Source organism: Emys orbicularis, chromosome 3, assembly GCF_028017835.1.
Source record: "Emys orbicularis isolate rEmyOrb1 chromosome 3, rEmyOrb1.hap1, whole genome shotgun sequence".
Classification (NCBI taxonomy): domain Eukaryota; kingdom Metazoa; phylum Chordata; order Testudines; family Emydidae; genus Emys; species Emys orbicularis.
In genome coordinates, this window is record NC_088685.1 from 96684694 (window position 1) to 96698619 (window position 13926).

A 13926-nucleotide genomic window follows, 5' to 3' on the forward strand; every position below is an offset into this window, starting at 1 on the left:
GTGTTGCAAATAAAGGAAGAGATTAAGTACACTCTTCTTAACCATTCAGTTATGCTCAATCAGCTGGCTAATCACTTCTCCAGTCAAGTGCATAGCTTGCTTCATGGCTCCTTCCTAGATACGTGTCTCTTGTCAGTTTTTAACGTGGGATTTCTTTTTCATAGAGTCCATGAAGAATGTGATTCCTGGGTTACAGGCTGCTCTGCTGCCATGCAATATGTCTCTAGGGGCACTTGCAACTGCCACCATGCCTGTGACTTAATCTAGATAAAAACACAGGAATCGTTGATTTGGAAGAATTTCTCACCTACTGATTTATAGGATGGCCATCTGCCTGATGCATCCCTGGTGTAAAAGTTAGTTATATGTGGGTAGTGCCAGAATGTCAGATACACTTCTAGCTCCAGAGCTACACTCCCTAATACACCTGTTCTTAGTGTTCCTCCGGCATCTGCTGCTACTTATTCTGCCTCTTTCTGCTCTTACAAGGCAGTATGTTCTACTGGATTGAGCATAGGGCCTGAATCCATGAGTTCTAGTCCCAGCCTTGCTAACCTGCTGTGTAACTTTGGTCTAGGCACTTGGGACTTAAAAATCGGAGTCTAAGTCACTTTGGAAAATGAGGCTTGGACTTCTAAATCAGTGGGGCATTGCAAGGCTGAGTGGAAAAACACCTAAGTCTTTATGGGTACCTCAAGTTGTGGGGGCCCAATTGGGGAGACATTACAGGTGCCTGATTTTTAGAAAGTACTGACCACCTGCTTTCTGAAAATAAGGCATCTCAAGTTGGGCACCCAAAACTTGAGGTATCCAAAATCACAAGTCTCACTTTTTTTTTTTTTTTTTTTTTTTTTTTTAAAAGCCCTTTAAAAATTGTTGAAACACTTTGAAGACATATTCAGTAGCTCTAGGGTACGTTCACTTGCACAGTGAGATAGCAGCTACCATCTCGTATCCAATCACATTGATTATGTCAGTGTTACTCCACACATAGCCAGGGCCTTCAGCATAACCAGATTCAAAAGGAAGAGGAGGTGGTAACTGCACTGCCCTAAGTTGCACCTTCTCCAGATACTCTTTTTATCTGCAGGGAATATGGTGACTTGACAGTTACCCGAAGGATCAGGATGTGATCCATTTTGAGCTAATGCTGGATTACAAATACCTTTCATACTGAACCAGAGCATGTGCATACCTTTTCATTTAGGAACTCCTCTGCCCACTACCTGGGGCATTTTCTAAGCAATAAACCAGAAATATTTCATATACTTCATGGTGTGTGTGTGTGGGGGGGGGGGGCATCATCCTTATTCACTAGTATAAGTGTTTCTGAGTTTGTTTTGGTGAATGTAACTGTAAATGGGGGCGGGGGGAAACAGGAATAGTTATTCATACACTGAAGTCCTGTGTGACTAGCTTAGTTCAATGTCTTAATAAAACTGGAACTTTTCAGCTTGGAAAAGAGACGGCTAAGGGGAGATATGATTGAGGTCTATAAAATCATGACTGGTGTAAAGAAAGTAGATAAGGAAGTGTTGTTTACTACTTCTCATAACACAAGAACTAGGGGTCACCAAATGAAATTAATAGGCAGCAGGTTTAAAACAAATAAATGGAAGTATTTCTTCACACAACGCACAGTCAACCTGTGGAACTCCTTGCCAGAGGATGTTGTGAAGGCCAAGACCATAACAGGGTTCAAAAAAGAACTAGATAAATTCATGGAGGATAGGTCCATCAATGGCTATTAGCCAGGATAGGCAGGGATGGTGTCCCTAGCCTCTGTTTGCCAGAAGCTGGGAATGAGTGACAGGGGATGGATCACTTCATGATTACCTGTTCTGTTGATTTCCTCTGGGGCACCTGGCACTGGTCACTGTCGGAAGATAGGTCTGGGCTAGATGGACCTTTGGTCTGACCCAGTAGGGTCATTCTTATGTTCTTCCATATCTCCTGCATAAGGATAAATGCTTGATCTTCTGAAATGTTCTGGAAGATAATGGAAACAATATAGAGACCATAGGTAGTATTTCCTACCTCTTCCTTGTTCCACTCCACCCTTTGTACCTCCATCCCCCACATTACACATACCTGCTTTGTCTGAAGACCTGTTCAGTAGCTCTACGGTACGTTCACTTGCACAGTGGGACCCAGCATGCTGCCCTTTGGTTCTATGCTGGAATGGCAAACTGGATTAACTAAGTGTAAAGAAACTGGTACTCATCCTGCAATGTTATATATATACATATAGCTGAAACCGGGAGGCACTTGAAATTATTGCATATTTAAACCTCTTGCAGCTATGCCTAATGCAAGGGGTCTAGCCTAGACATCAGAGGGAAGTAGACTATCCCAGTAGCTGGGAATATGCTCACATATGGATATAATGAATTTGGTGGCAATATTCCAGAACACAGATAGTGAAATCACTAGCCTCTTCAAGTTTTCTTCCTGGCAGTGAAAGGAAGGGTGTCTGTTGCCTGCTATATCAACTTTCAAAAATAAAATGCATACTTGATCATACAATAGTATTGCAGTTTTTGGCCCCGAGAACCGAATTACTGCATGCAAATAGCCATACAAATGAATTCTTCACCCTCTTGTGTTTCTTTAGTAGAGGTGTCTGGCGAAACAGCCAAAACCAATTTAGAAAGAAATGGTTGGTTCAGTACAGAAGTTTGCTCCAGAAACTTCAGCTCACAGCCTCTGAATATGTGATGAGAACAAGGCTCATAAATATTGTATGATCATGTTTAATGCATTTTAATCTTGCAAAATTTAAACAATATTGTATACATTTTGACTTGAAACTTAGGTTTACATTTGATTTTAAGATTGGAACAAGGAAATAGGAACATTTCTAATGTATTTCAGCAATACTGGCAGAGATGGGAATGTGGTGCACTACTATTAAGATTAAAGATAAATGAAATTGAATGGAGATAGGCAGGAGAAAGCATGTTGCATTTGTGGATTCTGGGCAGATCATAAATGTGTAAAGTATACCTAGGGGACAAAAATACCTTCTTTATTAGAATGCTGTTCATAGAATCATAGGAATGCAGGGCTGGAGGGGACATCAAGAGGTCATCCCAGTGCTGTGAAGCCCTTTGTAATCATTCTGTCAGGAAATTGTGTGCCTAAAAGTATTGCTACTCTGGAATGGAATATTGGACCATCACTGAGTGGACACCATTTTTAAGGTTAAGGTTAAGTAAGCAAATGCATTTCAGCCTAAAAAAATTGAGTTGACGCACACCATATGTCTTCTCTTAAGAATCTACTTTACTCATGATGTATGTTTGTTTTATGTTCTATAGGACAGTTTTCCAGCTCGGTTTGGAGGAATTCATTTTGTCAATCAACCATGGTATATCCATGCCCTCTACACAGTTATACGGCCCTTTTTAAAGGAGAAGACGCGGAAAAGGGTATTCTGCTTGTTTTTCATATTGTTAAACATTATAGTCTGCAGATCTATCACAGTGTATTGTAAATAGACATGCTCAAAATCTCCAATTGGTATTTGTGTAATGTATTTCAATATAACTTTTAAAGATTTCTGTTATGAAGGGCGTCTCTCCTGCCTCAAAAATATACATGGCTTTCTCCTGTAATACTCCAATTCAACAAAGCTTTTAAAACATGTTTTATTTTAAGTATGTGAGTCCCACTAGATTGAGTGATAGGCAGGCACATGTTTTAAATAGTGCTCTTTCATAAGAAATAAGTACATAATGATTTTAAAAAACTACTTCCGTTTTTTTCCCCTTAACGATGTAGTGCCATATTCTTCCCTGGTGCAACTGCATTGACATCATTGGAGTTACTCCAAAGATACGATTGCCCCCAAATGCACATACTGTATTAAATGTTCAGTATAAATGCCTGTGGAAAAGGATTTGTGTATGTGCATACCACAGTAACTTCTGAGATGTAGTTTTAATTTGCATCATGTACATCATTTGTAATTAAATCAGAGTTAGATTGTCTGGTTTCACCCACATAGCTGTCCTGGTCTGTGAGGAGCTTGCTTCTGACGTTGAGCTGTGGGGGGTGGGGGGTAGTGTTTGAAGGCCAGAGGAGGGTTGGGGGACAAATAGGGGTGTGCAATCAGTGGGGTTCTTTTTTCCTGTGTGGAAGTAGGCTCTCTTGGGGTATCATTAAACAATTATGACCATATCCTGAAAAATCTTTCCCAACCCTCCTCTTCTGGACTTCAAAAAACAAACAAACAAAAAAAAACAGCCAGCTGGGCTCATCAGAAGCAAGCTCCTACAGATCACAGAATGCCAACTCAAAGTGGAATCAGACCCTGCCATAACCTACAGACATATATTTCCACCGCTATGATGACCAATACCCCCCACAACACACCTTTCAAGATCCATGGCTATCACATGTGGTGTACCTCATCCAGTGCATCAAATGCCCCAACAACAATTATGTCAGTGAAATCAGACAATCACTATGCTCTGAAATGAACTCATATAGGATGTTTTTGTCTCATCATTTTTCTACCACATGTGGACAAACACCTTTCACCAAGCGGTAACTCCACATCTGACCTATCAGTCCTTGTCCTCCAACGGAACCTGCACAACACCTTCAAAATATGAACGTGGGACCTGAAATTCTTAGAAAGTCAGAGCAGTAGAACTGGAAAGGACCTTGATAGGTCATCGAGTCCAATTCCCTGCACTTAAGCAAGATTAAGTAGTATTCTAGATCATCCCTGACAGGAGTTTGTCTAACCTGTTGTTAAAAGTCTCCAGTGACGGAGATTCTACAACCTGCCTAGGTAACTTGTTCCAGCGCTTAACTGCGCTTACGGTTAGGAAGTTTTTCCTAATGTCTAACCTAAATCTTTTGCTGCAACTTGAGTCCATTACTTCTTGTTGTGTCCTTGGTGGTTAAGTAGAAAAATTTATCACTCTCCTCTTTATAACAACCTTTTACTCACTTGAAGATGGTTATCATACTTCTCTTCCCCCCCCCCCAGTCTTCTCTTTTCCAGACTAAACAACCCCCCACTTTTTTTTTTTCAATCTTTCCTTGTAAGTCATATTTTCTAGACCTTTTAATCATTGTTGTTGCTTTCCTCTGGACTTTCTCCAATTTGTCCACATTTGTTCTGAAGCGTGGCATCCAGAACTGGACACACTACTCCACCTGATTCCTTATCAGTACTGAATAGACTGGAAGAATTACTTGTGTCTTGCTTACAACATTCCTGCTAATACATCCCAGAATGTTGGTCGCTTTTCCCCCCAACAGTATAACGTTTTTGACTTATCTTTATTTTGTTACCCACTATAACCCCACTGATCCTTTTCTGCAGTACTCCTTCCTAGGCAGTCATTTCCCATCTTGTAGTTGTGTAACTGATTATTCCTTCCTGAGTGTAGTACTTTGCACTTGTCCTTCTTGAATTTCATCCTGTTTAATTCAGACCCTTTCTCCTGTTTGTCAAGATCACTTTGAATTCTAATCCTATCCTCCAAAGCCCTTGCAACCTTCCCAGCTTGGTATCATCCACAAACTTTATAAGTGTACTCTCTCTGCCATTATCCAAGTCACTTATGAAGATATTAAATAGAACTGGATCCAGGACCTCCAGGGATCTCTCTATGGGACCCCACTCAACATGCCTTTCCAGTTTGACTATTATCCATTGATAACGGCTCTCTGAGTACACTTTTCCAACCAGTTTTGCACCCACCTTATAGTAGGTTCATCTAGGCTATATTTCCCTAGTTTGTTTGAGAAGTTCATATGAGACAATATCAGAAGCCTTACTAAAGTTGAGATCATATCTACTGCTCCCCCCGCCCCCATCGACAAGCCTTATTACTCTGTCAGAGAAGAAAACTAGGTTGGTTTGACATGACATGTTTTTGACAAATCCGTATTGACTGTTACTTATCACCTTATTATCTTTTAGGTGCTTACAAATTGATTGTTTTGATTATTTGGTCCATTATCTTCCCTGGCGCTGAAGTTAAATTGACTGGTCTATAATTCTCTGTGTTGTTCTTTTATTCCCTTTTTCCAGTCCTCTGGGGATCACTCCCATCGTCCACAAGTTCTCAAAGATAATCGCTAATAGCTCTGAGATCTCTTCAGCCAGTGTCTTAACTATTCTATGATGTATTTACTCAGGCTCTGCTGACTTCAAGACGCCTAACTTGTCTAAGTAATTCTTAACATGCATTTAGCCTCAGATCCTACCCCATTTATACTGATGTTCACCGTTAGTCATCAGATAACTGTTAATCTTGTTGGTGAAAACTGAAACAAAAAAAGACATTCAACCCTTCAGCCATTGGTGTATTATCTGTTATTGTCTTTCCCTCCTCATTAAGTAATGGGCCTGCCCTGTCCTTGGTCTTCCTCTTACTTCTAGGGTATCTGTAAAATGTTTTCTTGTTACTCTTTTTGTCTCTAGGTAGTTTAATCTCATTTTGTGCCTTGAGCTTTCTAATTTTCTCCCTACATGTTTATGTTGGCTTTTTTTTAATATTCACTCTTCATAATTTGATCTAGTTTCTAGTTTTTGTATGACTTTTTGAGTTGCAGGTCATCTAAGATCTCCTGGTTAAGGCAATGTGGTCTCTTACCATATTTCCTATCTTTCCTGTGCGTTAGGGTAGTTTGTTCTTGTGTCTTTAATAATGTATCTTTATAAAACAGAAAACTCTCTTGAATAATTGTTTCCCTTAGACTTGCTTCCCATGGGACCTTACCTACTAATTCTCCGAGTTTGCTAAAGACTGCCTTCTTGAAGTTCATTCCCTTTTACTCTTCTGTTTTCCCTCCTACAATTCCTTAGGAGCATGAACACCTCATTTCATGATCACTTTCACCCAAGCTGCCTTCCACCCTCAAATTCTCAACCAGTTTCTCAACCTCCTTATTTGTCAGAATCAACTGTAGAACAGCCCTCTCCCTTAGTCGCTTTTTCCACCTTCTGCAATAAAAGTTGTTTCCAATGTGTTCTGAGAACTTGTGAATAATTTTGTGCCCCGCAGTATTATTTTTCCAACAAATGTCTGGGTAGTTGAAGTCCCCGATCACTACCAAGTCCTGTGCTTTGGATGTGTGGGTTTTTTTGTTTGTTTGTTTTTTAAAAACCTTCATCTACATCTTCCTGGTTAGGCAGTCTATGGCAATGGTTCTCAGCCCGCAGTCCATGGTCCCCAGCAGGTTTCAGGGGTTGGCCAAAATAAAATGGGCTTCAGCCCTGGGTGGGGGCACTTGGGTTCGGGCTTCAGCCCCAGGCGCCAGCGCTCGGGAAGAGAGCACCACCTCCACCCCCTGACTCACCTCAGCAAGCCACCCAGCCTGCTGGGGGTGCACAACCAAAAATTGCAGAGTCAGTGCAAAAGAGAGCTCTTCCCCTGTCATCAGAAGCCATTTGCCTCACAGCAATTGACTCCACAAGGAGGCAGCAGCTCTCCAAGGAGACACACCACTGCTCTGTCCTGCTACATCAGCACTTGTAATTGTGACCCCCGTGCATTGCCTCTGGTTGGGGGCCTGCAGGTTTGCCTGTTTAGGTTTAGGGGGGTACCTGGGTAAAGAAGGGTTGAGAACCACTATCCTAAACCACTTTTGTTTCTGATAGAACTCCGAGAATGTTTAAAGGCTAGTTGGTAAAACTCAATATTCATTTCTTATGGAATTACAAAACTTAAAGAAAAAGTATGTATTGGATTGTGTCTTCTCATTTTTTGTTTGCTTGTCTTCTTATGCACTTGATCTTGCAAACTCTTTAGGTGGAACTGTTCATATGCTTAAAGTGATTCACTTGTGTATTTGTAGGCTCATAGACACAAAATGATAGCTCAAGGCAGGGATTCTGTCTGCCTCTGTTGGTACATCACCTAGCCCAACGGGGCCCCAGTATAAATATTTATTACCAATCATAATCATGATATTACTTTGTGCTGTGTTGATTTGTGTGACTTTTTTGGTTTTATCCTGATATGTACAGATATTTCTGCATGGTAATAATCTCAACAGTCTGCATCAGCTAATTCATCCTGAGATCCTACCTTCTGAGTTTGGAGGGATGCTGCCACCCTATGATATGGGCACATGGGCGAGAACTCTGCTAGACCATGAGTATGATGATGACAGTGAATACAGTGTGGACTCCTACAGCACTCCTGCAAAAGAACTAGAAAAGGATCTCTCTCCCAAATCCATGAAGAGGTATGTTAAATCGGCTTCTGAGGCATCCTGGTACTATTGATGTGTTAATGCTTCCCTAATTCCTTATAATAGTTGTTCTTGATGCCACAGATTTCCCCAAACAATTTATAACCTGGGAAACCATTTTAAAGAAGTCTGCTACATTGATTTTCATAACAATAATTCTACATTAGATGTACATGGCACTTTATGGACAAGAAACGGAGGTCCGTCACCAAGGTGCTTATAATAGGTTAGACTACATATGGACCAAGTAATGGGGAGAAAGAGAGCGAACAGGAACTGGAAAATCTCTTGGTATGCTGGGATTTCTTTGTATATATGGTGTAATTTGTTATCTTACAGTTATTTAGCACGAGGACAGGATTGGCTAGTTATTGGTGAAAGGCTAACTGAAACAAGTAAGTTTTTTAGGAAAGAACTGAAGGAGACCAAGATGGCTTGGTACATTAGCGGAATAATGCTGTTTCAGGCTTGGGAGATAGTATGAAAAAAAGGTGCAAGACTGCAAATGGAATGATAGGAAGGCAGAATTGTCAGAGTGCAGGGCATAGGTGGGTAGGAGTAGCAAGAAATGAGAGCAGAAATATAGGCAGGGAAGAACAATGTAGAGCCTTGAAAGTGAGGATGAGGGGGCAAAATCTGCTCTCAGCAACACTGGTTCAAATTCAGACTTGAAGATCCAGTTCAAAGAGATTGAGTTTGGTGCAGAAAGAGAGAGGAAGCCAGGGGAGGAATTCTAGCAGGGGGAAGTGTTTTCAGAGTTGTGGGCAAGGAAGATAATTTTGACTGTAGAACATTGTGTGCATTGGAAATGGGAGGGATGAGAGCAGTAGAAATAGAGAAAAGGGGAACATGTTAGTTTATTATTTGTATATTGGGAGAAGTGATAATCCTCACTCACTTTGCAAGTTTTATGGGAGTAGAGAAGAATGACCCTGAACCTAAGTGACGGAGACGATGATGGAGTTATCAAAAGAGATGGGGAAAAAATGGGGCTATAGAGGGCTTGGGCGGGTGAAGATGAGAAATTCAGTTTTAAACATGTTTAACTTGCACATGATTTATGAGGAGTTATGAGACATGGATAGTTATGCAATCTTGGACAGAGGGTGAGAGCAGAGGTAGAGATGTAGCTCTGCAGGACTCATCGTTGTAAAGATGGTAACTGACGCCATGACAGCAAATAACTCACCTAAGGGGGTGAGCATAACAGGAGAAAGTCAGAGGGCCAAGGGCAGACCCCTGGAGGCAAATCTCTAGTCTAGACTAGAGAAGCACAGCAATGAATTGACTGACTTCCTCATTCTGTTTTTCTAATGTAGAATACTCATCTATTTTCTGTATTCTTTCCACCTGGGTAAGTGTTGTAGACACGTGAGAACAGGAGAGGGTATTCAACAACAACAACAAAAACCTTTTTGTTTCTGTGTGCATGTAACTTAACTGAATGTTTTGCATCTGAAATGCATGCCTTCAGATTTCTGCATAGTGCATCTGCAGTGTAAACTGGAATTCTTCTTCCCAACTGTTGAATACAGAAAGCCCTAAGTGCAACTTCTGCAGAAGAGAGAAGCAGTTAGGATGCTGGACAGAAAGCCCCAGAGCTTTGGTGTATTAAATATTAAAGTGTTAATATGACATTGAGGTTAAGATAGAGAATGACAGAAGTAAGTAAAATTCAGAGTTAAGGCTGAGGCTCTCTCCTTGACTGACTTGTTTTGCCTAGGTATTACACTGGTATGGTATCCAATAGCACACATGACTGATTTGTTTTGCCTTGGTATTACACTGCATTCAGCATGGTATGCAGCAGCACACACTGTTTTCTGACATCTATAGTAACAAGAGAGCAAACAAAGAGTGGAGTGACAGCCGTATCTGAATTTCCTGGCTTTTGTATGTATCTCAAAGCCAACTATTTTCTTGTTTAACTCTTTTTGCTATTTCAGTAACTATTGCCCTCACAAACTAAAATCCGGCCAAGAATATCATTACTCTGTCATTCAGCTTGCTCCCATACACCTTCTTTAAATCCATAATGTATACTTCAGAAATGCCTCAGAGCTCATTCAAGTTCTCTGGGATTGGGTGAACCAAATTTGAGAAGAAGGATGATCTGTTGGTTAAGGGCTTGTACTCAGAAATCTGAGTTCTAGTCTCTACTAAACTTCCTGTGTCAAATTCTCGTTTGTACTAAGGCTCCTTTGCGACTCAACTTTGTGCTTCAATTCACCATCACTATTTCACAGGGGGGATAGAAGATTTTTTTAAAATATTTAAAATACTTCCATCTAAGGAAGAATGATTATAGAAATGCAAAAGTGCTGTTATTTTTACCTTGATGTGTCACTGAAGTACCACAGCATGGAGAGAGAGAGGTGCTTGAAAGAAGCAATAAACATTGAGAGATGAGTACAGCAAAAGCAGCCACCGATTTTTAAAGCTAACGTCAATGATCTAGATATTAAGGGGAGATGTTACATTTTACTGGAACATGTCTTTCCCTTTGAAGGCTTATCCAGGTTTTTTGGGGGGGTTGGGTGGGAAGCTCTCTCAATGCCCATACATGGCTTGACTGAAGTCAGTACATATATGCCCTCAGTATCCTTATCCTCTCTCTCACCTGGATCGATTGGTCTTCAGCTGTCATTAAGACACTGCTGATCACAACACGTTCACCATTCTCATATTCTTGCCTTTCTGCTCTACGTTCGTCTGAAATGTTTAACAATGTCATCTTCCCATCTTCTTGGAGGCCGACCAGTGGTCTTTTCTGTTCTCGCGGGTACCACTGCAAAATCCTACCTCAGTGCCTCATCGTGGTGCAGCGGTGACCCTGGCCGTCTGACAGCTATGGTAGCGGGGCATATGCCCTGTGTAGGTCTAACCACGCTACAAAGGTGTCAGACTATCCAATCCAAGGAGGGGGATTGCTCTGTCAGAGGAAAGAGTGTTTTTCCTTCTCCTTAGAGGTTGAAGGCTAGCTAAGCTTGAGGAGGTACATATGCCTGCCCGCCTAGCCAGTGGGATGGCTTAAAGTTAACGGCTAAAACAACACAAGTAAATGGGTCTTAGTTCCCTACGTGTCATCCTCTCTCTCATTTTATAATTATTTGGTGACAGTTGTGGTGCCTTTCCCTGCCACCTCAGGGCCCAGCAAATTTCAATGGCCAGCTTGAAAGGGATGCTGCTGTTGGATCCTTGGCCCCACCAACTCCATTGCCACCTTGCCCACTTGCTTACAGTGGGAAATATGGGGTGTACAGCTGGTTGCGGGGAGTGGGATGGAGGGAATGTACACCCTTGCAAGGCCACTAGAGTCATGACACCATTAAACCCTTAAACAGCATAGCAAGAAACTAGTGAAGGGTGACTTGTCATCACTATATTCTCTTCCAGATCGTAAGCATGTCAGCTCTGTGTCATACTTGATTGTTTACTAACTTCATGAGCAAAAGTATGATTTCACTGAAATTCAGTATGGTTCCTTAGAAATGACAATCGCAATGTCTCCTGTGTCAGAGGGTTTTTTTTAATCACCAGTTGAGGAAGAGTGAAATATAACAGAGAAATTAGCCTTGCACTTGAGCACATCAACTTATTAACACTACTGAAGGGTTCTCCTCCTGAACCTGGGGACAAGTGCCAAGTTCCAGTATGTACTTGGGAACAAGTGCATTATTTTATTCTTACTATTATTATTAGTTCAAAAAGGAATATTAATGTAAGAATAGAAAGATAAACAAAGGGTCTCCAGAAGATACTGTAGTCAAACATTTTTATACTTTCCCATTACTTTTGAGCTATTTTGCCTACACCACTTTTCCCCTTCTTGTTCCTACCTTGTATATGAGTGCATGCACATATATGGTTATGTGTGTGCCACCAGAATGTTTCCTTCTTCCATCCCACAATGTGAGATGTGTCTCTGAAAAGTACAGGAAGTTGTGACCAAGGACAGGCAATATTTCAGTGCCATGCCATTGATAGGTTTAAGGGATGAAGGTAGAAAAAGGGGTTTTATACCATTGGAAAAGGAAAATTTCAATTTTTTCATTGGGAAGAATTATTATTTATTTACGTGTATTGCAGTGATAGCTAAAGACTTGAACAGGATCAGAATCCCATTGTGATGGGAGCTATACAAAACAGACAGAATTCCTGTCCTGAAAAGCTCACATTATTATTCTTTATTTTTATTTATTGTCTGTACTTGATGAGCAGGATGGACCAAATTCTCTCCTGGTGTAAACTCATAACTCCGTTGACTTCCTTGGAGCAGTGCCTGTTTACACTAGTAAAGCATTTGGCCCAGTATGTTTATTTTTTACCATGCAAGAAGTGCAGGATTCGTAGTGTTCTTAGCTTTTCGTTAGGTGCTTGAGTTCTGTAAATGGTATAATATGGAACTAGACTGCTGACACTTCACAACCTTTACTGGCTTTTGAAATGAAGTATTTTGGTTTTGGAATGAACATGTAAGGCTGGAAGCCAGACCTCTTCTGGAAGTGACACTGTCCAGTCTCCAAAGCCGAGCAGGGTGAAGCCTTGTCAGTACATGGATGGAAGGTTTCCATGGAAAACCCAGGGAGCTGCAGAAAGTAGTGTTAGAAAGTGCCATCTACCAAGCTGCCCACTTAATCAAGGCTGCAGCAGGGTATTATAACACCAGCTTTGCACTTTTATATTGCCTTCCATCTAAAGATCTCAAAGAGCTTTACAATTATCAGTGACTTTAGCCTTACAATCCTTCTCTGGTTAGCCCTGTAAAGCTGATAATGGAAGTTGAGGGATGTGTTTTCTGCTCTGGGAGTCCTACTGGCCATGTCAGGATTCAATGGGACTGGCTTAGTAGAATACACTGCCGGGTGCACTTTCCCCTTCTGAACAGTAGTAGAAACGTGTGCCTCTAACTAAAATGTGCTACCACCTGCAATGTTCCATTAGCCAACTGGGCTGCAGGAAGCAGCCCTTTACCAGCAGACTAACACCCTTTGGTGGAGTAGGTCAGTACATGAGCTGTCAGAGTAGACAGTTGCACTATGTTGTGTGCTAGGGAGAGATCCCGCCTTGCTGCTCTGTTCTCTACTCCTACATCAGCAAACCAGCACTGGTCCTTCCCTGCATTTGTTTCATGTGGGTATTTCTGATCACTTGCTGTGATAAGATAGTTATGCTGCCTGTACCATTATTACTGAGCCCTTTAAAAAAAACGAGATTTACTTTTGTTTGTCTTGATCAAGAAAAGTCAAAACATGTTTTCCTTTTGCAGATCTCAGTCAGTTGTGGATCCTGGGGTGCAAAAACGCCTGGATAAAAATGAGGAGGAAAACATGCAACCTCTGCTTTCACTGGACTAACAGTTTCTGAGCATCAGATGTGAATCGGGGTGGAAGGTGCTGCTTTTCAGCAGCAAGCAAACCGTTGGAAAGGCATGTACCAGCTGAAATTCTATTTATTCATGTTAATGTAGCATAATGTAATCAGGCAGCAGGTTATGCTAGTCTGCCTGAAACATGGGTGCCCTGGGTTTAAAAAAAAAAAAATCAATTTATTCTGTAAGTGCCAACTTGTTTGTAAATATAATGTAATCTTCCACTTTGAATTTGTAAGTTATGGTAGACAAGTAATATGGAAAAGTGATTATTAAAATTTGTCTGTGAAAAGCACTGTAAAAAGGGAACACGCACACACACATTTGTTAAT

General features: G+C 41.1%; 1 protein-coding gene across 1 annotated transcript in view; it reads left to right on the forward strand.

Moving 5' to 3' along the window:
• Positions 1 to 13580, forward strand: part of CLVS2 (clavesin 2) — a 55429-nt gene extending 41849 nt beyond the window's left edge. The window contains exons 3-5 of the mRNA XM_065402133.1: positions 3321 to 3431; positions 7997 to 8217; positions 13493 to 13580. Coding sequence (XP_065258205.1) covers positions 3321 to 3431; positions 7997 to 8217; positions 13493 to 13580 — 420 coding nt within the window. The remainder of the gene's footprint in view (positions 1 to 3320; positions 3432 to 7996; positions 8218 to 13492) is intronic.
• The last annotated feature ends 346 nt before the right edge of the window (positions 13581 to 13926 follow it).